Source organism: Ochotona curzoniae, unplaced genomic scaffold, assembly GCF_017591425.1.
Source record: "Ochotona curzoniae isolate NIBS_2020 unplaced genomic scaffold, NIBS_Ocur_1.0 contig_4064, whole genome shotgun sequence".
NCBI classification, from domain to species: Eukaryota; Metazoa; Chordata; class Mammalia; order Lagomorpha; family Ochotonidae; genus Ochotona; species Ochotona curzoniae.
In genome coordinates this window covers 2,948,930-2,974,911 of record NW_024466107.1, presented here as the reverse complement: position 1 = coordinate 2,974,911, position 25,982 = coordinate 2,948,930, and the positions used below count along the sequence as shown (strand labels likewise).

The 25,982-nt window shown below is 49.2% G+C and overlaps 2 protein-coding genes and 1 non-coding gene across 10 annotated transcripts in view; 2 read left to right on the top strand and 1 right to left on the bottom strand.

The window, feature by feature from the left end:
• PRPF4B (pre-mRNA processing factor 4B) overlaps positions 1-8,967 on the top strand; it is a 35,245-nt gene extending 26,278 nt beyond the window's left edge. Inside the window, exons 12-20 of one of the 8 annotated variants that reach the window (XR_005884303.1) lie at positions 1,975-2,089; positions 2,559-2,710; positions 3,268-3,354; positions 4,761-5,456; positions 5,963-6,008; positions 6,522-6,608; positions 6,879-6,951; positions 7,374-7,419; positions 8,808-8,967. Coding sequence is in view for 1 of the 8 variants with exons in the window: in XM_040984039.1 (XP_040839973.1) it covers positions 1,975-2,089; positions 2,559-2,710; positions 3,268-3,354; positions 4,761-4,964 (558 nt within the window). In the remaining 7 variants the exon portion in view is untranslated. Of the gene's footprint in view, positions 1-1,974; positions 2,090-2,558; positions 2,711-3,267; positions 3,355-4,760; positions 6,213-6,521; positions 7,420-8,807 lie in introns of those variants that run through there. The other 7 variants (XR_005884298.1, XR_005884302.1, XR_005884301.1 and 4 more) reach the window with 7 other exon arrangements.
• A 1,677-nt stretch (positions 8,968-10,644) lies between these two features.
• Positions 10,645-10,748, top strand: LOC121159105. Its single transcript, XR_005884309.1, has one exon. It is a non-coding gene; the product is annotated as a U6 spliceosomal RNA (small nuclear RNA).
• Positions 10,749-13,771: 3,023 nt separating this feature from the next.
• On the bottom strand, positions 13,772-16,724 carry FAM217A (family with sequence similarity 217 member A). The gene is made up of 3 exons (XM_040983973.1): positions 16,278-16,724; positions 16,122-16,189; positions 13,772-15,287 (listed from the first exon to the last, which is right to left on the bottom strand). Exons 1-3 carry the CDS (start codon positions 16,320-16,322, stop codon positions 14,075-14,077), a joined length of 1,326 nt encoding a protein of 441 aa, XP_040839907.1. The 5' UTR covers positions 16,323-16,724; the 3' UTR covers positions 13,772-14,074.
• Between the last annotated feature and the right edge of the window lie 9,258 nt (positions 16,725-25,982).

Genomic DNA, 25,982 nt, shown 5'->3' with positions numbered 1-25,982 from the left:
GCATAGGGCGGCCTTCCCTACCCGATTGGAGCCTTGGTCTCTGCGCTGGTGACTCAAGCTGTAAGAACTACAAGCTGCTGTTTGCAACAGTAACATTTCGCATTGGAGTGCTGGTCTGAATCGCAGCTACTCTGGTCTAGCTTCCTGCTGAGGAGTGTGGGAAGGCAGCAGGTCCTTGGGCTCCTCCCACCCGCCGGAGACCAGAATGTCCTGGCCCGGTCTGCTCTGGCCCTTCCTGGCTGTGGTGGCCGTTGGGGGAGTCATCTCACAGATGGATGATCACTTTCAGATTAATAAACCTGTGGCTAGGAGGGGGAAATTAAGGACTTTTACTAGTGAGTAAACTCATTAGTTCAAATTTGCTCTTAAGATACTTTCTGCTATCCTACCACAGTGAAGCCTCTTTGTTTTCATATTTAGTTTCTATTATGATATATCTAATATAACTCAGTGTTGGGGAGTTGAGTGATCACAGTGAGGTAGCAGATAAGTTACAGACTTCCATAGTTTTAAAGATTGTGATGTGTAGAAAGTGCAGTGAACCGCTGTGTGAGTTAAAGGGCAACACAGCCACACGTGTTCTTTTTACAACACTTCATTTTTTTCTTTGCTTTCTCGCTAAAGTAGTATAGATTTTTGTATGAATTTCAGAAGCAGAATGTTCTCCCTTCTGTGGAAGAAGTTTCAGAGAGCATAAGGGGCTGGTAATTGTTAGTGAAACTCGCCCTTTAAGGCCGGGACTGGAGCCCTCGGTGGTGAAGCACCGCATCCCCCAGGACAGCTGTGCGGCTGGCCAAGGCGCACATGGGCGTGGGAGCCCTGCTTTAGAGGGTCGCAGCCGGCCCCGACAGTTTCTCTGGCAATTCAGCTTACACTTTTTGTCTGCTTGCTTTTTGAAGATTCACTTATTTGGAAAGAAAGCAGTTGCAGAGAGAGCTTCCACCCGCTGGGTCACTCCCCAAAGGGCCTCCTGGAGCCAGGAGTGAGGCGCTCGGTCCAGCGGGGCAGGAATGCACAGACGGGGTCCAGCTTGCACGCCCTCCCTGTGTGCTCGTCGAGAGTTGGATTGAGCCCAGGCTCCCGCGTAGGCGAGGCTGGCTGGCTTGTGCCGGAGAACTGCCCTTTGGAGATGCCTGTTTTCTTGGCTCTCCCGTGAAGAGAAGGCTGATGGATGTGGCAGTTAAAAGTAGTCATTTCTGTTACTTTAGTTTTGGGCATTTTCTATTCAGTCTGTAACGTTGACCAGACTTGAATGTGTCCTCATAAAGCGTGCCCAGTGCTGGTTAAAGCGTTCAGTTAGTTGGGGTGGGAACAGCAGGCCAAGTTCAAATTCCAACTCAAAATTCATGTGCATCTCTCTTGAAGCGGGGAAGGGATTCTGGAGTGTGAATTATCTTCACTTGTTAATCCCAGACATGCTCTGAGTCCAGCGTGGCAGTCAGGGCAGCCCCAGCCTTCCTCGGCAGGTGTCACTGTGTGTGAGCAAGGATTTACAAGGAGCAAAGAGCGCGCCCATGTATATCCGACTGGCCGGTTACGTTTGACAGTTGGGGGACTAATCTCTTGTGGTTAAGGGATTTGGTGTTTTCAGTGTGTGAAGTGATTGCTAAATGTGGGCTGCTTAGCTGCCTGAGAGAATGCAGTTCTCCGCATCACGCTGCCCCCGCCACCCCAGTGTTCTGGCATTGGAAGTAACTGGAGTCCTTACGTAGGACTGTCTTTATTCGCGTAAATAAAGACTTCATATAGGTACTTGTTTAGGGTTTTGATTTTTCTTTTTTTTTGGTTTTTTGGGGGGCGGGGGTTTAGAAGATGCTTTGGTTCATGAAATATTTTTTTTCTCTCATGACCCCACCTGGTTAAAAATGTTTATTACAATTAACTGTACTTGGCCTTCTATAACTTATTAAAGTCAGTTTATTATTTTGATTATTCCTGACTTGAATTAAATATCCTTGGGAAAATGTTTTGCAGGTTAATGAATCAAAAACAATTTTAAAGCTTTGTGATTTTGGGTCGGCTTCCCATGTTGCGGATAATGACATAACGCCTTACCTTGTCAGTAGATTTTATCGTGCTCCTGAAATCAGTAAGTTCTTTAACATGTCCTTGGGCCTGGGCCATCCTCTGCAGTGGGAGCAGGCTATGTGGTGTCCCAGCACTGTGTTCACACTGGAGGAAGGGAGCCATGGCCAGCTCGTCCTCCCCGCTGAGCTGTGGGGAGCTGTGGGCCCCTGCACAGCGGCACACTGCTGCTGACTCAGCGGGTAGGATGTGTGCCCCTGTGGATTTTCCCTCCTGTCGCACTGGGGAATGAGTAGCACCTCCAGCCAAGGTGAAAGGAGAGGAGGAAAAAGATACTTTGCTTTTTGTTTGCTTTTGGAAGGGATTTAAATTTAAGAGTTTCTGTTAAGTGTTAGTGGCAAAGAACGTCCAACGGATGGCCGCATTAAGGTATTGTAATAATCCAAGCTAGGTTAGTCCTAAACTAGTGGGAATCAAAATTAGTAGTAGCCAATCATTCTTGTCCTCGTTAAGATTTTCATTTTCTTTTCCAGTTATAGGTAAAAGCTATGACTATGGTATAGACATGTGGTCTGTAGGATGTACCTTGTACGAACTCTATACTGGAAAAATTTTATTTCCTGGCAAAACCAATAATCATATGCTGAAGCTTGCTATGGATCTTAAAGGAAAGATGCCGAATAAGGTAAGACGGTTCCCAGTTTCTGTGTGAGCCGGGCCGCTGGGTGCAGCACCGGGTCACTGGGCAGGAAGAGCCACGTGGCGTGTCAGGTACACTGCAGTTCTGTGTGAGGAGCTTCCCTCGGCATCAGGCTGTTACTGTTTTCAGATGCCGTTCCAAATCTGTTTCCGACAAAATATTGTGTGTGTGTGCTTTGATGGAGCCTACGTTCTGTCATCTTGGGGCTGTAGGAATAGACTGTGGGAAATTAAGATTCCCAGTTGCTAAGCCTTGGTTGAATAATGTTTGTTTTTGTTTTTTTCTGAGAGCAAATACTTTGGTTGGTTCCCATTTTGAAAATTGCAGGCACAACCTGATATTGTGATTAGCATAAGGCACTGCCTGGGAAGGGTGTGATTGCGTGGTGCTTAGCAACTTAGCAGCCTTGCTGTTGACTTTTCTGTTAATTAATCCAACAAGTAGGAAAATCTGAGAAAGCCTGAGTGGCTTGCCCGTGCTTAGTTAAGCCAGCCTTTCTCAGTGGCTCAAAGCCCAAGGTTTTCTTCTGTTTTGTTCCATAGATGATACGGAAAGGAGTATTCAAAGATCAGCATTTCGATCAGAATCTCAACTTCATGTACATAGAAGTGGATAAAGTTACAGAGAGGGTGAGTCTGCTTAAACACGCTGCGTTAATGACTAGCTCGTTGCTAATGAGTGGGGTGCTGAGTGGTACTCTAGATGCTGTGAATTTTTTGCTGGAAGTAAAATGTCAGAAGGATGTTTTTGTTGTTGGCCAGTTCCTGAATAAAAAACACATTACATTATGGAAAAGATGAGGGAAATCTTTCTTTAAAGATTTATTTCTTTTTATTGGAAAGGCACATATACAGAGGAAGATCTTCCGTCCATGACTAACCCCCCCAAGCGGCCACAGCAGCCAGAGCTAAGCCAATCCGAAGCCAGGAGCCCAGAGCCTCCCCCGGGTCTCCCACACAGGTGCAGGGTCCCAGGGCCCCGGGCCATCCCTGACTGCTCTCCCAGGCCACAAGCAGGGAGCTGGATGGGAAGCGATGCTGCCAAGACTAGAACTGGCGCCCACATGGGATCCCTGTGTGCCCAAAGCAAGGAAGACTCCAGCCGCCAGGCTACCACACCGGGCCCTAGGGGATTTTTTTAATGCTTTTTTTAATTTAATAGTTACTATAAGGGTGAAGGGGTTGAAGACTTGTGTGGGCTTCCATTAGGATAGAGAAGCAAGGTGGGTGAGAGAAGTGATTCCAGGAAGGGGAGCGTGTTGTGACACTACATCGGCAACCCTGGGACCGAGATGGTCGTCTCATGTTGCCTTTGGGTCCCAGGATGGGGAAGAATGTTCTGGGTGTGTTGCTGGAGAAGTTGCTGGTGCATGAAGGGGTTTGAAAATATCTCACTCAAAGAACGGGCTTGTCTTAATGTCGGTCAGACTCGGGCTCTCATCACTTTCCTGGTCTTGCTCCTGTGTTGCTGCCCCAGTGATCTTTTTCATGACAAATTGGATCCTGTTACTCGCCCTGGCTCCCTGTTACCTCTGAGGTTGGGTTCCTCTGAGTGACAGAGTGCGGTTCCCTGTGACGTCAGTTCCGCCTTCAGCATTCCCACTCTCCTCACTGCTCTGTACCTGGCATTGCCCACCTGACCACGGGGCCTCCCCAACTACTGGGTCACTTGGACTGGCTCCTCTCTTTACAAGCTTTAGGGAAACACACCCGTGTTGGCTGCTCTGAAGAGAGCCTCGTGTTTCATCCCCTTCTGTGAACGTCTGCTGATGTCCCGGGGAGCACTTAGCCTCCTGTTGGTTTGTCTGCGTGTCGGTCACTCGCCACACAGGGACAGCTGTGAGGAGGATGTCGCTCAGCCGGTTCTCCTTATGTTGGTGTTGTCATTGCCTCTTGATAAGATGGTAGTAATTACATTAACATTTTCATGAAGAGATGGCCTGGGTGAATATATATTATGCAAACAATATTTTTAATCTACAAGTCTGATTTGGGGTTAGGTATAGTTAGTAACATAAAGGTAACTTGTGTTTTAGGAGAAAGTTACTGTCATGAGTACCATTAATCCAACTAAGGACCTGCTGGCCGATTTGATTGGGTGCCAGCGGCTTCCTGAAGACCAGCGTAAGAAGGTGCACCAGCTGAAGGACTTGTTGGATCAGATCCTCATGCTGGACCCCGCGAAGCGGATTAGCATCAACCAGGCGCTACAGCATGCCTTCATCCAGGAGAAGATTTAAACGAGATGAAGAAACTCCACGGGTTTGAGTAACTAAATACAAAGACTGAAGAAATTTCACAGCAGTTTATTAATGTATATAAACTTATAAATATTTCTCCAGCAAATTTGAGGAAGCATGATATATTTGAATTAACTCCAAGGGTGATATTTCTCTTAGCAATGTTAGCTAATCTGTTTTGTGTCTTATGTGAAATTTCACTGTAGAACTGTTTTATTGCCAAGACTGCACAGAGTCCCAGTGCTAATGTACATGGTTGCAGTTCACATAGAGACGGAGCCATCTGTTCTGACGAGTAGTGATGCTGGGTGGTCTGGAGATAAAGCGGCCAGCGTAAATGCTGTTTATATTCACGTTTTCCTAGGTGTGTGTGCAGGCCACAGCAGCATGCCCTTGGGGTAGTCAGTGCCGAAGGGGCCTGTGCCTCCGAGCCTGCCGAGGGATGCTGTCCTCTTAGGGAGCAGGTTGTGTGCGTCAGTCAGTACACTGAAGGTAAGCTGACCCATCAACATCACTGGGGGTTTAAGCTGTTCTTTTATTGGGACAATTGACAATGAGGAATATTAGCATTGTGGCAGAATTCCCTGCATGTGTGATAGCTGATCTTGTTTTTATTTGTTGGCATTGTAACTATAGCATAGTTACAGTTTCTGTTCTGTTCATCACATTAAAAATTGGACGAGTAGCGCTTGATGGAGAGAGCGCCTTCAGTGTACTGTTTCTTATTAACTTTACTTTTTTAAATCAACTTGCTATAGACTTTATATACATTTTGTTAGAGTTCCTAGCAACATAAAAACAATGTGTAGTTTTCATTTACTAATTACAAAAGTTGAGGCCTAATTCTGACAGTCCTCATATTTAAAGGATAGATAGACAACATAATGAAATTTTTAACTATTTGTATGTCATTTTGAAAGTGGACTGCTTTATGGTAAAAGTGTTTTTCATTTGTTGGTTGTTTTCATGATTTGTGACCATGTTGTCTCTCAATACAGGCGTAACCCTCCCACTCTTGAACAAAGCAGCTGCTTTTTAAAAGCGGTAATTGCTTCTTTACCTTTTCTTTCTTTTGTAAATGAAGCTTTTCTTTAAGAATGTGACTTTCAGGTGTTGTCTATTGCATAAAACAGTTGACACTCACTTATTGTAAAGTGAAGATTGTTTGCTGCATGTCAGATGGACCATGCAGATTTCTGTATGTTCTCAGTACGCATCACTAGGTAATAAAGTCTTTTGTGAACAAGGCATTTGTAGCCATTTTTAAAAGGTTTTGTCTTCAGTGCTGGTAAGTCAGGTAAACCATAAATACTTAATAGCAGCCTTTCATTTGATTTCCTGCAAGTAACTGAAACTTTTAGCTGTTAAAGATACAAACTTGGCCAAAACTTTAGCGTTTTATTAATAATTGGCGCCCTACTTAGTTCATCAGAAGTTCCTACAAGTATTGTCAGCTTGCAGTGTAGTGAGGTTGTTCCTGTAGGTTCCAGGGTGCAATGCAGGATTTAACTAATGTTTCTGCTATTTTCTCACTTTTCCTTTTGATGGTGCGGAAAGAGAAAAAGGAAAACGGGCCACAGGCCATCCCACGCCTTCTGCAAGGGGTCTGATTTGCTGAGACACCAGCTTCACCTCCTTACCAAGGTTATTTCTGACAGCATGTGTAGATAAACACTTAGCAGCGTCATGTAAATCAGCTTGGTTTGGCAACGCAGAAGAATTTATATTCTTAACATAACGGTGAATTTTCAAAAGTGTATGTAATTCTGTTTTGGGGGTAAAATTAATGGTTGTCTCCCTGAGGAATATGAAAAGCTATCAGATTTTAAGGGCTTAAAATAAGTGGTTTTTGGTTTTTTTTGTTTTTTTGTTTTTTTTGTTTTAATTGTAAATGGGATTTTTTTTTTCACCCAGGAACCTAATTACAGGAAGTATGCACATTTTGGTGCATTCAAGAATGGAAAATCAGAATAGCACTTTGCTGCTGGTGGGTTTGCTTCCTTTAAAGACATGAAAGTACCCCACGGAGGTGACAGGATGAGCCAGCTCTGAGCCCGCGCCCTGTCTCCTGATGCCTTAGGCGTGGAGAGCCAAGCGCAGGCGGTGTCTCGGGTGGACTAGGGCCTGATGACGAAGGCGCCACAGGGGCAGCTCTCCCACCTCATCACCCGCACAGCGATCGCCCACCAGAATTTTGGTGATCGTATGCTGCATAGTCAAAAGTCTTTTTTCCCCCCATCTGAAATAGTTAGCATTTTAGTGCTTCTGGCAATTTTTTTTTAAAACTTCAGTTTATAGAATTACTTAAGTAACGTAATTTTCACTAGAGACAGTTCATCTTATACCTTCAAAACTGTTACCTATTCTTTAAAAAACAAAGTTGCTTGTTACTTGTTCTTTGTGTTTTAGGTGCAGCTCAGTGGAAGATGATGACCACCAGAAGACATGAGCTAAGGTTTCTGTCCTATGAAAGATTTTAAAAAGCAAAAAAGAGATCTCTCCATTAGTTCTTGTGTAATTCTTTGAGTTTTCAGCATTGTGATTTGGGTTTCATGAGTGCTTGGTACTAGAGTAGTAGTGCTGTTGTGTCCATCTGTCAGTGCTTGTCCAGTCATAACCTCTGCCTCCCCCCACTCGCCCACAAATCCAAGCAGTGAGCGCATCCCTGGCTGGTGAGAGCCCGCGTGACAGACACCTGCCCTCGAGTCTGCCCCTGGAGATGAGCCACGGTCGGCTTAGGCAGGGACGGTCGGCTTAGGCAGGGATGGAGGCTTGGGTGGTGAGAGAGCAGTCAGTCACTTGTGCAGCACTCTGTCAGCCTTGGCCTTAACAAGTGTAGCAGTCATGATCTGGAAATAGAAGATTCAGAGCCATTTGCAGTTGTTTGTAATAGAAAGGAGAAAGGTGTTGCTATTTTTTTTTTATTCCCAAATTGGGCATTTCTAGGAGCCCTGCAATCATGACTTACACAGATGCAGGGTTTTTGATTGGGGTTTGCCATCTTGCCAAGGTGGAAGTTGGAGTTCCACGGGCCCTCCAGCAGACGGAGGCCTTGAGTGAGCCTTCGTGACTGACTGCGTTCTTTGAGAACGCTCTGTGGTTTTAGCTGTGTGGCAGAAAACGAGTCCAAGTGATCGTGACTGCTTGCTGCAGTAACAGTGCAGGCACAGCTGTCGGGGATGTGGCCGCTGGGGCTGGGGGAGGCCTGAGATCTGGACCAGCAGGCGTAGGCTGGATTCCTGAGGAGCATCAGAAATGGGCCTGCAATGGTGAAGTTGTTCAGCAAGGTGGGAGCTCCTGCTTTGTAGTCACCGTTAGAGCCTTATCAGTAACATCCTTCGTGATTAACAAAACACTTGACTCTTTTATAGTACACAATATTTGTTCTTTCATGTGTGTGATATAGACAGATGTCTGGTTCCTTATTTCTCACCCTCCCCCCCCCCCCATCTGTTTACCTTTTATCATTTGTAGACAGAGATCTGCCTGTGCCGCAGAGGGACATCTCTGTGTTCAAATTTAGGCCCAGCAGCTCAGGCCTGCCCTTCCAGCTGCCAGGCTAGGAAGGCAGCCTTACATGTCAGCGTATGGTCCCCTCCTTAGGCTCTGCTGATGGGAGCAGTTGGGTTGAATCAGTGTGTCTCTTTCCTGATAGTATGCTAGTTTCAGCATTTATTGAACAGGAACTTTGTCATTCTGCTAGATGGCTAGGCTTCCTTAAGAATGTCACAAGCTCATCTGTGTTTTACATGTCAATCTGATGTACACTAACTTAAGAGCATTCTCCAGTTTTGATTGCTAGATCCTGTGGCATCCTTAATTTTTCTCTTCCTTCTGTGTTAGGGTAAGGGACTGTTGAAGAACCTTTCCACTTAGTGGTCAAGATGTGGACGCTGCCGTGGTATCCTGTGTGTTCATAGTATCATTGGAACTGTAACTAGAATTTCAACAACACATGTTCCCCCAAACCTTTGAGAAACTTAATAAAACACGCCTCTAGTCACATTGGCTCCTGAGTTCTCCTTTGAGTGAGTTTGGTATTTTACATTGTTTCAAGTTCTTGACTGGTGTTCTTCAGATGTCTGAGTGTCAAACAAGTAGATGTATTTGGAAAAGTAACCTGTGCTTGGTATGACGGGAGCTGGGGGGTAAAGTTGGGATCTCAGCTAGTTCTCAGAGAGCTGAGTGGGCGTCTGCGCCCTGCAGGACAGGGACAGGTATGGAGGGGAACTTCCACCCAACAGGACAGGGACAGGCATGGAGGGGAACTTCCATCCAACAGGACAGGGGCAGGTATGGAGGGGAACTTCCACCCAACAGGACAGGGGCAGGTATGGAGGGGAACTTCCACCCTACAGGACAGGGGCAGGTATGGAGGGGAACTTCCACCCAACAGGACAGGGACAGGTATGGAGGGGAACTTCCACCCAACAGGACAGGGGCAGGTATAGAGGGGAGCTTCCACGAGTGTATTATTATGAGTATTCCTGTTAGATTTAGTTTTGCTGTTTTTTCTAATGGGGGGAAAGAAACAATCAACTAACTGCCTTTTCCATGATTTAATCATTACCATGTTGGAAACCTGACAAAAAGTGCTGGGTGTTATCTGAAGGCCATCGACATTAAGAAGAAATGCTTTCAATTTCTAAAGCAAATGAATAAGATGGATTGGGCAGCTGTGTGCTGGCGCAGCAGGCCTCTGGGTAGGAGGGAGGGAGCAGACAGAATGGGTGGGGCACGCCAGCCCAGCTGCAGCCACCCTCCAGTAGGAGGCGCTGCTCGGCTGCGCTCCTGACGGATTAACCAGTGGGTCAGGTGGCAGTGGCTGTGGGTGGCCGCCTTCCCAGAGTTCTAGGTATTTCTCTCTGGGGAAATGCCAGTCTTGGAGAGCTAAACTGGAATTTTGGAGCAAGCCAAGTTAATGTAACCATCAGAACAGCCAGGGCCACTTCCACTTCAGGCCTCACGAAGTCTGTTTGCCAACTGCAGGCCGTGCATGCCAGGTTTCTGCAGCAGCACCTGTCTTTCAAGGAGGACGTTAACCTCCTGCAAATTGTTCTTCCAGTAATGGTTAGTGCCAGAGCAGCTCATTTGGGGTATGTCCCCTTGGTTAATCTGTTTTATCTTAGTATTTGCTACATGCCAGGCACTTTTTCTCACACTCACCTTATCGCATGGAAGGCAGCTGGGAAGTCCTGCTTGCCCATCGGGAGTGCTTGGCTGGGCATCCTGCACCCTGCTCATGAGCTACCTTGGGAGGTAGCGGATGATAAGCAAGAGCTTGCGTTCCTACTAACTACACCCTGGGCTTGGCCCATGGCTGACTGTTGAACGTGCTTCAAGAGTAATCCATCTGTCTGCCTCTCAGACGTGAACGGGCAGGCAAGGGGAGGGAGAGACCGAGGAAGCGGAGTGCCAGGATGCAGTGGTAAGACAAGTGTGTCTGCCTCAGGATCTTACAAATGCAGTTCTATCCTTAGCGCTCCAGAGATGAGCGGGTAAAATGCACCTTGATAAAGACAGTAGAACAAATTCAGAAAACTGGTCATTTTTAAAAGGGTTTAGGATTCAAGTTACAGGAATTGTAAAAATGGCTAATGGGAACCAAATAGTTAAATGAGTTGTAACTGAAGCAAAATATATTTCTACATTATTATAAGAACAATATACTACCACTGAGGTGCTCGCTTCAGCAGCACATATACTAAAATTGGAATGATACAGAGATTAGCATGGACCCTGTGCAAGGATGGCACGCAAATTTGTGAAGCGTTCCATATTTTTCAAAATAAAAATAAATTTTAAAAAAAGAATCCCATTGAGACACAAGTAAAAATGCAATGTACTCAGGAAAACACTATTCTATTTTGTTGGTATGCCCCAGAAAATTCTCTGAAATTACTTAACTTAAAAACCAGGCACACATTGTCCATGCCTGCAATGATGAACATATGACTGAGTATGAAGAACTATATGTTAGTAATGATATAAAGGAACTGGGGGGGGGAGGGAATTGGGGAGTGGATAAGGGAATATGGAACTGTATCGTAAAATGATAGCAATAATAATAAAATGTGAAAAATTAAAAAAAAAAAAAAACAGGCACAGAAGTGAGTCTGAAGCTGGAGGCACAAGGGCTCGACCCAGCCACACGGCTCACTGGAGGAACACAGGCTGAGCCAGGCTCAGTGCTTCGGATCCTAGCTCAGGCCACTACTGCAAGGCAGTGGGCAAATCCTGAGCTTGTCCCTCAACAGTAATCACAGCTGGGCAGATCGCAGGTAGATCTGGGCCGACACAGGACCCTTGCTCAGCCCACCACCACCGTTTTGGTGGGAGGAGCTCAGGTGCTCAACCCTCCCAACCACCTGGCTGCGCTGGGGGAACCCGGGCAGGCAATGTGCTCTGGGATCTTGGGGGTGTGGGCCTAACAGGAAATCAGAGATGGAGCAAGTGGGGATCGGCAAGAACCTTAGGGTCAAGTCCAGGTGAGGAATGACTTCAGTGAGACTTCCATGGATAAGGCCACTCTTCTGGAAAGGCTACAACATGGAACCCACCAGAAAGCATCAGGAAAAGGAAGGTTCTGTGAGCTGGGTCATGTAGCCAACATATGTGAGCAAATCAGGTCTGGGATAGAATCTACAGAGCAATGTGCGGGCTCACCCATGTGGAACAGCAATCTCCATTGGCACACACAAGAACCGTGACTGGGAATAGGCCTGGTTGCAAGGTTAAGGGGACACCCAGGCTGGGCTGGAATTTCCATTGGTGATTGTGAGTGCCAGGATTGGTGCATTGTCCTGGACTGAACATGGTTGCAATCATTGGCACGGGTGTCGCCTGGGTTGAGGGCTGGACTGGGCTTGACTCCAGCACCCACTGGTTCTCATGAGAGTCAGGGTGGGTGTAGAATGGGCTGGGCTAGGTCTTGGCTCCCACTCAACCATGTGAGAGCTGTGTCTGAGTATGGACCAGGTATGGATGGGCTGCAATACCTAATGGTAAGAACTAGAAAGGGTATGTGGTGACTGGACAAGGACACTGTTAATGCCAGGACAACAGATGGACAAAGCCAACCTGGGTCAGGGACCCAGTGGTATGTGCAAGATCTGCCACTGGGAGGAGACCAGATAGAGGAGTTTGGTGAACTCCTTTGTCAGACTGCAGTCCCCGCAGGTAAGTACAAGAACCAAGGCAAGGAGCAGCCCAACCCAGCCCAGGTTCCAGTACCCACCAGCATAGATGTGGGTCATGTCAGGGGGCACGCCAGGCCAGTTCATAACATCCAGTGGCAGATCTGAGGACCAGGATGGGGTGCAGGAGGGGCTGAGTTGGGCCACATCACCAGCCAGTTTACAGACAAGGCAGGACTGGGGGCTGACTGGGAAAAGCTAGGCTGCAGCATCAACCAGAACAGCAGGTTGGATCAAACTAGGCTGAAGTACCCACTGATGGATGCAGAGGAAGATGAGCCATATCAGTGATGGGGGTGATGGGAGTCAGGTCCGTGAGCCCGGGGGTAGGGAGTCTGGCAGGTCTGGGTCTCATGGTCCAGGGCCATGGGCCTGCCTGTGTGGTGGCTGCTGGACCTGTGAGCCTGAGGGCAAGCAGGGGGAACCCGGCATGGCCCAGGTCATCAGGCTCAGGTCCAGGAGCCCACCTGGGAGAATTGGTCCTCAGTGTAGAGGATGGAGTGCTAGACGGCAGACCATGGTGCACATGGAGGACATGGTAGCTCATTGGGCCTGCAAAGGACATCTGGTACCAGAGCAGAGAATGGAGAACAGAACATACAGCAACTACCCCCAACCAAATGATGACAGCAAATATCTGGGTGATTGGAGACTATAAGGTCGATGGTGTCAGCCAACGGACATTGGAAAGAATTCCTCATCCATATTGGCAAGATCAACAGCATTTCAAAACTATCGCATCTACTGGGGCCGAACCTTCGGAACATGCACCATTGTGACCCTGGGTTGATAGCGGGTGGCCCTTCCTCATCCTCAGGTACTGGGGTGATTGGGGGGCTGGGTATGGCCTACCCCCCTATCTCCCCTGCCCCCAGAAATGGGAAGAAGAAATAGAAAGCTTGGGAACGATGATCACACCCACTTCTACCTAACGCTAGATCCTTCCCACCCTGATCGGCCATGCAAACATCAACTAGAAAAAACAAACAAAAAACAAGCCAAGCATACCCTGTTATCCCTGTCTAAGATTACTTGAGCCCTACTCTTTCATTAATGTTGGAAAAGAAACATACTCTCTTTAACACTTATTTGCGTTACCCTTTAACTCACCCGCCCTTAAGCCCAAATATGGAATTTCACCGAAGGCCGATGAAGGATGGAGACAGTCCCCTCCACCTGATGCCTAGACAATGTGTGCAGGTCTGTGGCGTTTTGTCTGTTTGTTTTATTTTTTAAGATTATTTTTATTGGAAAGATTGAGAGACAGATCTCCTGTCTGCCGGTTGACTCCACAAGTGACTGCAAGAGCCAGAGCTGAGCCAATCAGGAACTAGGAGCTTCTTTCAGGTCTCCTACATGGGCACAAGTGCCCAAGGACCCGAGCCCATAATCAGGGAACTGGATAACAAGCGGAGCAGCTTGGACACAAACTGGTGCCCACACTGGATGCCAGCACTCCAAGGCGAAAGGTTACCCAGCTGAGCCACCGCACAGATTAGAGATGTGAGAAGAAAGCAGAAAACTATAAAATAAATCCCACGATAACTGCCCTTCCTTAAGACTAAAATACAACGAAAAGAACAGCCGCGGCAGAAATAAATCAAATGTACTATTTATTGATGATTGAATAATATTGGAGAACCATCACAACAAAAGGACAATCTTTTGAACAGAATAATTTAGTTTACCAAGGAAAACATTTCTTGGAAACATGACAGGCGAAAGATGTCAGCCCGGACGCCCGCGTGGAGACATCTCGGCGCGGCTTCTCACAGCTTCTGCTCCGCCTCCGTCACGCGGCAGTTGTGCGGTTCCGCTCTGCTCTGCTTGAGTTTCGAACCTGCGCCTTGAAGTGAGCGGTGTCTCAGCAGGGCTCCTCGCTCACACACGCGGGCCGGCGGCCGGCGGAACAGGTTATTTTTGGTCAATGGGTGAGCACTTGTTCTTAGCTATAAATGACGTGGACAGACAGTTTAGCTTCTGAATATAGTATGGTCTATTCAATGCTACGTTTTTTCGGTGGAGATTTTTAGTCCGTGGTGCCTCGATGTCTTCCCTCGGATTTTCGGGGAAAGTCAGAGGTACAGGTGACACAGGGATTGGAGACCTCGGTGGCAGGTACCTTGTGGAGACCATTGTAACCAGCGAGTGAGTTGTTTGTGCAAGCGTGGGTTTAGCGGCGAGTCCTTGGCCTGGATTTAAAAGGGAACCTCTGAGACTCTTGGGGTCATCACAGGCAGTCAGCTGTCTCGTGGTGGATGAGCTTTTCAGGGAGGTGGGTCTAGAATCCCATTTCCATTTGCCGGAACTGCTCCAATTCCATTTGGAAGCATTCTGCTCAAGCCTGTAAGAGCCACAGTTGTTCTTCCTTTTTTCTCGGCTTTTATCTGCACAAGACGTCTGAGCACTGAGCGGGTCAGCTGCTTTGGGCTGCCTGCCTTTGGGCGTAGCCTTGGATGCAGAGGGCTGTTCGGGAGCTGTCGGTGCGCAGAGAGCGGGCTGCACCCTGAGCTTCTCCTTCTGTATGGTTGCGTGCTGCAGTCTCTCGAGTTCCAGTAACCGCGTGATCAGAGGTTCGACGGAGCTCTCCGCAGGGTCCGCCGCTGCTGCTCTCCAGCTTTCCGCCTTGGAGAGGGCCAGCTTGTGCAAGTCGAGCGCCTGGAAGGGGGCAGGGAGGAAGTCGGGGTAGGCAAAGGCCTCGTCGGGCTCCTCAGTGAGCGATTCTTCAATGTTTTCTATTGTTTCCGGCTTCAGTTTTGAGTCCATCTTTTTAAAATAGCTGAGTAAAGTATCATTCGTTTTCTCAGTTTCTGACAAGTCGCTTTCGTCTGTTAGGTTCTCTTCCACGCTGCCGTTTCCGTATCTCAAAGTCCAGGGCGGAGCGGGTAAAGCCTCCGCACTCCTGCACTCCACAGCCGAGCGTGGACCACCGTGGAGCTCGCGTGCGTCCTTCAGGAAGTCTCCGTCTGCGTAGGGCCAGCAGAGGTCCAACGGCATCGGGGGGCCAGCGACAGAATCCAGGTGCTTCTCAGCCGAAGCACTTGGTGAGGAGTGGTTCAAAGGGAAGAGACAAATGGGACTACTGCTTCCACGTAAGCCAGCTTCCACGGCCGAGGCTCTGAACTCCCTTTAAAACAAGATTTATTCGATGAATGGTCTGTTGACTAGAACTGAAATGCTATTAGGACAATATAAAGAACCCTTATCAAAGATTGGTTAGTATTTAGCTCCAAATGGCATGTGAAACTAGCTGTTTATAACACGAGGGAAATAAAATGGATTCAGGAGGGAGAAGGCCTCTGCTCCAAACCCTTGCCCTCCAGCGGAGAACCAAATTCACTGGTTCACTCCTCGGAGAGCCTGGAGGGGCTGCAGCTGGGTCTCCCTGGCGGGAGCAGGAAGCACCATTAGTGCCCCCCCAGGGTGTGCCAGGGCGAGGACTGGGATCAGAGCACTGGAAGGGCCCGCACACACTCGGCTACGGGGTGTGAGCGGCTTCACTGCCAGGCCAAAGGCTCGCTCTGTGGTCTGTGTTTTCCAGAAGTATTCTAGCTGGTTGGAATGCAAAAAAGAAAAAGAATTATAACACAGAAAAGAGAAGTGATACCTCGTAGTGGCAAAAAGCCCAAACAGCTATTTTGGCATACCAAATTCAACCAGTTATTACATACGTGACCTTTAAGTTACTGTCCTTGTTAGCATGACTCGAGTCACGTTGGCAACCCCTTCGGTCCCTGAGTAACGCAGCAGAGACCTGAGGTGCCCATGCCTCCCTCGGGGAAAGGCTTCCATCCAGTTAAACCTCGGCTGAAGGCCGCAGCCACTGTCTTACACAGGAACTGTCTTGTGGTATCTGCAGCTACCGCCTGCTGCTCACGCACAGGTCTCTCTCCTCTGCCGGTTTGTGTTAACTCATCTGTGTTTAACTTTAGTTAGGCAATGAAGAGTTGCACAAGAATACCTGTTCTCCATGGTGCTTCCTTCATTAAGAGCGTCACTCCACCACTGAAACACTCCTTGTTTGCAAGTCTGAGAACGGAATAAGTATGGACAACAGTTTATTAACTGCACACCTTTTAAGGACGGCCATTAAAGAGCGTGATGGGTGGGTGCGGACCTGTGTTCGTCTCTGAGCAGGCTCTGACAAATTCAGTTCCAGCATAAGCTGCTCTACCGGAAACTCCAAGTGATTCTATGAAACATCAGAAGACGTTTACACACCATATGCTTCGGTTGCTTATTCTGGATTAGCAATGTACAGTTTTTATTCTAAGCAAGGAATATTTGGTAAAATCCAGATAATCGTCTCCGCTTGCACACGCAGGAGTATGCGCTGCCTCGGATTTCCGGGGAAAGTCAGAGGTGTAGGCGAGACTGCTGTCGGAGAAGTCCTCTTACACACAGTCCCGTGCTGTTGTTGTTGTTTTTATCGACTTCAGTAGGAATTAGTGTAACCTACAAATGCCAGCTTGGATTAACTAATGGGTCCTGAATATCATCAAGACTGCCTTTATTCTGTAGCTGCCTTATTACAGTTTAATCAAAAAAGGCTAATGAAAAATCAGGTTTTTTCATACTGCCTTAGGAAGCCTTCAGGCCTGAGACTATTTCGCTTCCTTTTTAGCAAGGACTGAGAGACAGCGGGAGTCCATTCCCTCTCACTGCGTTGTTACACTGAAAAAACAAACTTCATTACATTGTTTCATGACCAATGGTTTGCATCCCTGTAAGATATCAAAACTTCAACTTATTTGACGAACTCTGCAGAAATAAACTTTGAGGAAAAACTTTTTTTTTTACAGAACATACAAGTAAATATTAATGCAATGTTTCATACGTTGTTCGGACATTTATCCTTACCTTAACTCTGCCTGGAAGAATGTGTATGAGGGGAAAGAAAAACAAGAGTTAAGAATTACATAAGACTGACTATATTCCAATCAACCTCCCTTTCGCATAAGTATTCCGATATAAATTAAACATCCGGGTTTCTTACCACCTGCAGCACCATCCCTTCTGGGTTGGAAGTTTTTATTTTCAGGAACAGGTACTTCTGAGTCCAAGTTCCAATGAGAGAAGTTCTAAAACATATTTGTTTTAGGATCAACTTAACAGCAAGATTCTAAAACATCAAGTGCATCGTTTTACATGCTTTTTGGGAAAAGGAAAAAGGCATACAACTTTGTGAATTTCCCTTCTCCCTCTTAGATAATGCGATCAAGATTCCCCAGGAACATGCAGGCTCCTCTTATCCAAGCCTTAGCAGCTTGCTAACACCTATCCAGGAATTTCACAACAGTCTGTAGCCCTTGTTCCAAACAGTCATTTGCAGGCCTTCAAAACTCATTTTCAAAATACAGGAAAGTGTCCTGCTCGGTGTGTTCCTGGTACAGGCTGGCATACACATCAAGAGCACCCGATCAGAACACTTATAAAACCATCCAAAGGAAATCTCTAAAATTTGTATTGTTTACCATGATTCCAGCAGTTAAGGAAGGACTTAGGGAATAGTCCAGGGGACTGGGTGATGGTACTGGAAATGAACGGAAAGAGGAAGGTTCTAACTCTGTGAGTTTGCAAGTGAAGATGTGATTAGCTTTCAAGAAAACAAATGTTTGGGGAATGAAGTCAGTTGTTCACTGTGTTACACAAGATAACTTGTGTAAAATAAAACGCGTTTCTCCAAGAGAGGGCAGATGCTGCCAGGTCCCATCCCCCGCACTGGGAGCACTGGGAGCACTGGGAGAACTGGGCTCCAATGTGGCCTGAGGATTCACGGGACCCACAAAGTGGCACATCCTGCTCAAAGGGGACGGTTGAGCGTTGACAAGGAAGCCACACATTAGCTTCTTCTGGAAGGTTACAAAGACTGTACAAAGTAACTGCTGGCTGAAAGGTGTGTGAGGTCTAACTGTCACCGGAGCAGCAGCAGGGGAGCTGTGGGAAATGAAGAATTGGAGGTTCCAACTGTGTGGGATGAAGAATCGGACCTGGCCATTTGTATTCAAAAACATGTGAAATAGCTGGTGAGAGGAATACCCTTCCAGAAAAGCCATCGGGGCAGCTGACCGGAGGCGTACAGCGAAAGGAGCCCAACCAAACCTCTCTGCTGGGAAGGCCCAGTCGCCGCCACAGGAGTCAGCTAATTGACGCGTTTCTCCAAGGCTAGGCGACTTCCTGACAGCCCATCCAACACGGCCACAGTTCTCATACGGTACAAAGGAGGACACGAGGACACGAGCCACTGGATCACAAGGGGGGCCAGTGGCCTTAGTGGAACCCACCTGCCATCACATGTATTTTGAGATTCAGAGACAAGCTGGCTAAGTTCCCCTCTGCTAAAAGACACCAATGGTTTCCATTTGCTCTGAGACCCAATGGCAGGCGACTCTTGGCCATGGGAGAGGCTGCACAGGGCCCAAGTTCAACAGCATCCACTGTACCTCCTGAGGGATGCTGGACATCCACTGGCCGGGGCTACCGTTGGCACCATTTCTCCTTCCCCGTTTGTTGTGGCTGTTCCTTTGTTTCCTTACGACCCTGTAGGGTTGGGGGACAGACACAGAATGAGAAAGGCTCAGCATTTTACATCAAAGTTACAGCAAAGGCCTGGACTTCCCACCAGGAGGTGGCAACATGCTCGTGCAGACAGGTACAGGAATCAGCTGGAGTCAGCCCGAAACAAGAGGCGAGCCACACCAGACTGGGACATCTGACAGAAGCTTAGGGTGAGAAAGGAGATTCCCAGAGAACCTCTCAAAGCTGAAATGTGAATTTGGTGCTTTGTGTTGTGGTGGTGGGTACTAGGGTGAATTATGTAGAACTTGTAAAAAAAAAAAAAAAGGCATGAATCTGCTTTAAAGTATATGAGGGTCCATGTAAAGCAGTCACTGTATTTAAGGTATGGTGTCCTGAGGCAAAAGACAAAGAGAGAGAGAGAAAGAGAGAGAGGACTCGCCACGGAAGCCTAGTAGCTAAAGTCCTCACTTTGCACACTGGGATCCCATATGAGTGCTGTTTCATATCCCAGCTGCTCCATGTCCCTTCCTTCCCATCCAGCTCCCTGCTTGTGGCCTGGGAAAGCAGTCGGAAAGGTCGGAACAAAACCTTGGGACCCTGCTCCCGCGTGGGAGACGGGAAGAAGCTCCTGGCTCCTGGCTTCCTATCTGCTCAGCCCTGGCCATTACAGTCACTTGGGGAGTGAATCATTCATTGGGCAGAAGATCTTCCTCTCTGTCTCTCCTTCACTCTGTAACTCTGACTTTCCAATAAAAATAGATAAACCTTAAAAAATAATTAAATTAAAACCAACTGCCCTACTGGCTTTGTTTCGCTGAATGGTCCTAATTGCTAAGAGAAAAGGCGTATCCTAGTTTCGGTGGGTTCTGCAGCAATACCCACAGCTGCAGCCGCTCCAACCGTGCCAGGTCCTGGGACAGCAGACGCGCGGGAGAGCGAAGCTGCTAAGGGGTGACATCCAGGAGTGTGCCCCGAAGGAGGGTCCTCCGGCACCAAAGATGCCAGCTCGCGGGGCTGAGGCGGGTCAGTGGGCATCTGGAGCGAGGCCCGAGGCCGCCCTCGCCGTCCCGGGCTCCGGCCTTACCCCGCCACGCCGCAGGCCCACGCGTCCTCCCCGGCGTCCTCTCCCGGGGCGCCGCCGCCCCGAGGCCCCGGCGCCTCCGCGTGCTGGACGAACGGCCTGCCGGGCGCCGCCTGCGCCTCGGCCTTCCTGGAGCGGGAGGGAAGGAAGGGCAGCGGGCCCTGCGCGGTGGCCGGCCGGCGAGGCCCACGGGCCGGCGCGGCCGCCGCGGTCGGGCCCGGGAGCCAGGCCGGGCCCACGGAAGCCAGCCGAGGGCGCAGCGGCGGCTCCGCGGCCTGTGGCACCGGGCACGTCTCCCGGCAACGACCGTGCAGCGGGAGCGCCCGCGGCGGCCCCGCATTCCACCGGTATTCGGGGGCCGCCCAGCCACGGAGCCTCTCCGGGCTCCCCGGGCCGCCGGGCCCCCCGCGGGACGCGCGTTGCCGCCAGGGGCAGGCGCCGGGCCTCGGCTCCCTGAGGGGCAGCTCGGCCCACTGCGCCATGGCCGCCGGGCCCCCGGGGGGCGGGCAGGGGGCACCCCCCGAGGGACCCCGAGCCTCCTCGGACGCGTCCCGCCCCCCGACCTCGTCGGGCCTTCCGGGGTCCCCGGGGCCCCGAGCGTCGGGCTGGTCCCGCGAGGCCGGGCGATGGGCCTAGGTGCCGGGCCTGGCGGCAGGCCTCTCCTCCAGCGCGCCTGTCCGTGGCCCTCGGTTTGAGCAGACTAAGCTGAAGAGGCGTTGTTTGTGGCCGAAAAGGTAAAGGTCCGCTCATGTCGACATCATGACAACGTTACTAATCATTTGGGACGGAAAGGCGGTCAGTTTCCCATTGGCAGCCGTTGGTGAGAATACATGTAGATTGTGCAGGTCCAGTTGTGTACGCCCAGTTCTGTACCTCCTGTTACAGCGCCGTGACAATGGAGGGGAGGAAGGCTGAAGAAAATTCTGTAGCGTCTCCCACAAGAGTTGGATAGAAAAATGGAAGCCGACGATGTATGCGAGTAAATAGATACTAACACCACCGGTCACAGTCTTTGTGATAAATGGTTGCCACATGAAGGGACGGTGTATTTGCAGCCCTTTGAGCGGCTCCACACTCTTAGGTGTCTCACGACGTGGCCGAGGATCTGAGGGGCCAGACACCATGCTAGGCTTTCTCGGATCTTTCATCCCCACCCCACTCCCCATCCCGGATCTACCTGTCTCCCTCCGCAGCCGCCTTACTCTGTTTCGTCACATCCTGCTTTTTTTTTAAAGATTTATTTTTATTATTTTTTCATTGGAAAGGCAGATATACAGAGAGGAGATACAGAGAGGAAGATCTTCCATCCGATGATTCACTCCCCAAGTGAGCCGCAACGGGTCGATCCGAAGCCAGGAGCCTCTTCAGGGTCTCCCACGCGGGTGCAGGGTCCCAAAGCTTTGGGCCATCCTCGACTGCTTTCCCAGGCCACAGGCAGGGAGCTGGAAGGGAAGCGGGGCTGCCGGGATTAGAACCGGCGCCCATATGGGATCCCGGGCGTGCAAGGCGAGGACTTAACCACTTGCGCCACCGCGCCGGGCCCCAACACATCCTGTTTTTTTATTTACTTCTTTACATCCCCGCATAATCTTCTTTAAGATAGATTTTTTTTTTTTTGGAAAGAGACCTAGAAGGACTGATTTTCGACCTATTAATTGAGTACCCAAATGCCCATCATAGCTGGGGTTGGGTCAGACCAAAACCGAGAGCCTGGAACTCAACTGGGGATTCCCTTTGGGTGTTAAGACCCTGGCTGCTGGAAGCATCGCTTGGGGCTCCCCATCAAGAGGCAGGCCAGAACCCAGGTATTGTCACATGGGATATGTGAGCCTCCCAAGCTTACGTTTAAATGCCTGGCCAACTGCTCGTCCTTTCCTAAACTGTGTTATCCCGTTGGCTTGTTTGCTTTTTAATTGTGTGTCTCTCCCCCATAAAACTCCATGAGGATAGGCCCTTTGCTTGGCCAGCTCATTACTGAAACTTATCATCACTGTGAAATTGTGCTAGCCGGTGTAGGTGCAGGTGGCATGGCAGTTAAAACCCCACTTGGGATACCTGCATCCCATATCAAGAGTCTCTGAGCCTGAGGGTAGACACACTGGCTCAACAGGCTAATCCTCCACCTGCAAGTGCTAAAATCCCATATGGATGCTGGTTCCTGTCCTGGCTGCTCCGCTTCCCATCCAGCTTCCTGCTTGTGGCCTGGGAAGGCAGTTGAGGATGGCCCAAGGCCTTGGGACTCTCCCACGTGGGAGACCCGAAGGAGACCCCTGGCTCCTGGTTTCAGATCAGCACAGCTCGGGCCATTGTGGCTGCTTGGGGGAAAAGAACCAGCAGATGGAAGACCTCCTTCTCTGTCTCTTCTTCATTCTTTGGATTTGACTTTTCAATTAAAAAAAAAAAAGAAAGAAAGAAAAAACCTTAAAAAAAAAGAGGCTCCTGGCTTTGGCCTGACCCAAACCTAGTTATTTTAGGCATTTGGCGAATGAACCAACCAATGGACAGTATCTCTTCTCTTTGTATAAATACAAATAAATAACGATATTTTAAAAAAGAGTTTAAAGACTCCTGGCACAGTACAGGCACACAAGCGACACAGGTGAACATGAGATCTGCTGTCCTCTTGGCGGGCCCCTTCTGGGCCCTGCCCTCCTCCAGCCGCTCCCCGTATCGTCCTCATATTCGCCCTTGTAACGGTTAAAACCTGCTCAGAAGCTCTGCTAATGCCCAAAGGAGACAATGCGAATTCTGCGGCCAGCCTTGAAGCGACTGCTCACCAGCTGCCCTCCATGCCCGTTAGGTGTCACACCTGTCAGATGCTTTAGGCGTACCCATCACTGCAACCCTTCTGCCATGCCTCCTCTCTCTTTTGTACCCGTATGCTCGTAGTCGTGCCTCCCAGAATGGAAATGACCAGGAAGCTAACATGGTATTACAGCCGGGACTTGAGGTGGGAGCCTCTGTTGTATGAGATAGGGACATACCACGTGGCACATTAACCACCACGGTCGTATTAGCGATTTATTCACACTTCCTGATTACGCAATTACTCATGTACAATACCTCCGTCAGCACCTTCTTAATACCTCGAAGCTTAATGCCTACCCTTTTTCTGTCTAGCAAAGTGCCTGGCATAGAGTAGGCACTCAATACATGTTTGGATTAAGTTAAAATCTTGCAAAACCAATACGTGCTGCTGTGTGTGGGATGGCTTATCGTTGAATCCATTTCACTGCACATTAGCCAATTTCAGACTGCCAGCAACCCGGGGAAGCAGGGTTATTTGTAACTACTCCTATTTTATACATGAATAATCGGATTCTTAGAAATCCTTAGAAATTTGTAATTAGCTGAATAACCCAACCCCCCACCCCCCCGAAGCCAAGAGTTTACACGAAAAATAGTGAATCGAGGTAACCATGGGAGTGCTTGTATTTCCAACTCATTGTATCATTCTGTCTAGAAGTGTGTGTGTGTGTGTGTACAAGTGTGCAGATCTCACCTGTCTGGCATTTACACCTCCCATCTGTTTGTAGCTCAGCACCCGTGACTGACACCTGTCCCTCTGAGTTGCGCCATTCATCCCCACATGCATCTTCTGGGATCCTGTTTCCTCGACAGAACCCGGAGACCTCCCTTCACTCTGCTTGCCCCACTCCACTGTCCTTCCACTTTCGGGAGACTTCTTGACGCTTCGACAGAGGGACCAAGTCCTGGCTGCTGCTCCCCTAACACGGACAGCCAACATTGTGCTGACTTGGAGTAGCAGGCTCTGACCTGGCTCTCGGGCAGTCCTGGGAAGCGGGCGGTGGCTCAGCCAGTGCTTGGCCCCAGAGGAGGTACGCCCCTTTCGGGCCATCCCAGAGCTCTGTCCAGCATAGAGCTCTCACAAGATAAACTCCACCTTGCCTTACTTTAAACTCATGTTCTTTTACCTCGTCTGGAGCGAAAGCATGCTCTCGTACATGGGCAAGGATGAAGCAGTTGCTGTCCCTTCCACAACACGGAGTAAACCCTTCCACGGATGGCAATGATAGGACATCAAGGGCAGGGAGGCACGTCTTGGCCTGGCCACTCAGCAGTCCCATTGAGCATGTCCTGCTGCCCACCTCAGTCTTCCCCCCCTATGACAGAAAGGTGACAACGTTGACCTACAGATATTTAGAAAGCACCTTCTTTCCCGTTGACCTGGATTATACAAGCAAAATATCAGTAGCAAAATTTTTTAGTTTCTAATTTCTTAAAATATTATTTTGGAGGCAGAGTGAGAGATCTGATCTTCTGGTTCACTCCACCAGATGTCCGTAAGAGCTGGACCTGGACCAGGCCACAGTCGGGAGCCGGGGAACTCAGCCTGGATCTTACACTTGGGTGGTGGGGACCTACGGTGCACTTGAGCGGGAAGTGCCAACTGGGATCAGAGATGGGATGGGAAGACACGGGCTTCCCAACCCAGCCCGCGTTTTAATATCACCTCTGTCCTGGGCTCCACTTCCTCTTTCTTTTTACTTGAGTGTTGCCAAGATCGTGGCTGTTTACCTGGTATGCCAGAATTCTGCCTGGTTGTCATTAAGTCCAATAGAACTCAGCACAGTATTTTATAACTAATAGAAATATGCTTTCTTGTTATCAATATGAAGCATTATCAGCAATTTGTAATTAGCAAATGACAATGTCTCTAATATCCCATTATTTTTTCTTCTTTTCTTTCTAGAAGCTGCTATTACACTCAACCCAATTTCAGACTGCATTTCTCTAATCATGCGTCTTGAATTCATTTGTGGTCACATAGTCCCCTTCTAAGGAAACACACGAAACAGTTTCTACTCTGAAGTTTTGCTTTAAAAAAATGAACCTTTGATGCTTTGCTCCTTTGGCAGTATCATATCTGAGAGGCCAACATTCTGTCACAAAAAAAGGTAAAGAACAAAACAAAACCCACCACGTGATATCTAGAAGGAACGCGATAGTTATGTCTATGAACATCTTTCCAAAAAGACGGTGGAAACTTGCAGCGAGCACTGCGTGTGGCGCTCTCCGCGTCCAGCCCCGGGTCCTCCCGCCCTTGCCGTTCCTTCTCCCGAGCTGGGTGAGCTAGCCGGGGGTCGGTCTCCCCTTTCCGCCAGGGCGCCCACGTCCCCATTTCACACTCACTTTCTGGCGCGGCGAAGTTTGCGGCAGCCCAGAGCCTTCCACCTCATGTGCTGGCAGCGGGGCACACTCTGGAACACGGCTTCCTTCAGGAACTTGGAAAGGATCCTCTCTCTCTGAATGTTGCAGACCACTTTGCCTTCTCGGAGCCGGCCGGTCCAGTGGCATCTCCTGCGGCGGGGAGCGTGAGGATCGAGCTTCGGAGACGCGGCCGCCCTCTGTGGAACGGGGAAGGAGATGGCTGTTTACCTAACGGCGCGGTGAGTCAAACAGCCTGGCCGGTGAGACTGGCGCTGCGGGATCAATTTAGTTAACGGCAGGCTTGCCAGCGCCCTGCCGGCCTCCCTTAGCGACTGACTCGCATCACCCATGGAGAGGCAGGGCTGGCCTAGCTGCCGGGAGCAAGCACTTAACAAGTAAACTGGAGGCTACTCCAAAACGTTTATGGGAAACCGACTTACAGCAACTTTAGTTTTTTGTTGTCCAAAGGTTTGGAAATCTATGCATAGTCTTTTATATTTAGAGATTTATTTATTAGAAAAGATTGCAGAGAGATGGGGGGGGGGGGTGTGTGGATCTTCTGTCTGCTGGCTCACTCTCCCGTAGCCACAACAGCCCCAGGGCTGGGCCAGGACAAGGTTAGGAACTGCATCTGGGTCCCCGTGTGTGACAAGGACCTAAGACTTGGATCACGTCCCGCTGCTTTCTCGGGCACCCTGGCAGGATGCTGCATCCGAAGCGGCTAAGTGCAGATTCCAGCTGGTGCTCCTATGGGATGCTGGCAGTTTAATCTTGCTGCGCCACAACCCATGTTTTCTATGAACATTTTTGAAGATATCTCTTCATAAGCATGGACTGCACTTTTTTTTTTTTAACTCCAAAATGAGCTCTTACGGAGATTTTGAAGTACACAGCCTATGTTGGTCACTAAAGAGTAGAGCTAGAAATGAGAGGGGTGCAAAGCGATGCGTAAGGAGAAGGCACCGTGGGTGACAGAGGCTCAGTGCCAGCTGGATGCGCCCAGGTTCGCACAGGCAGGCAGCAGCCCAGCACTCGGCTGGCAGCCTTTGC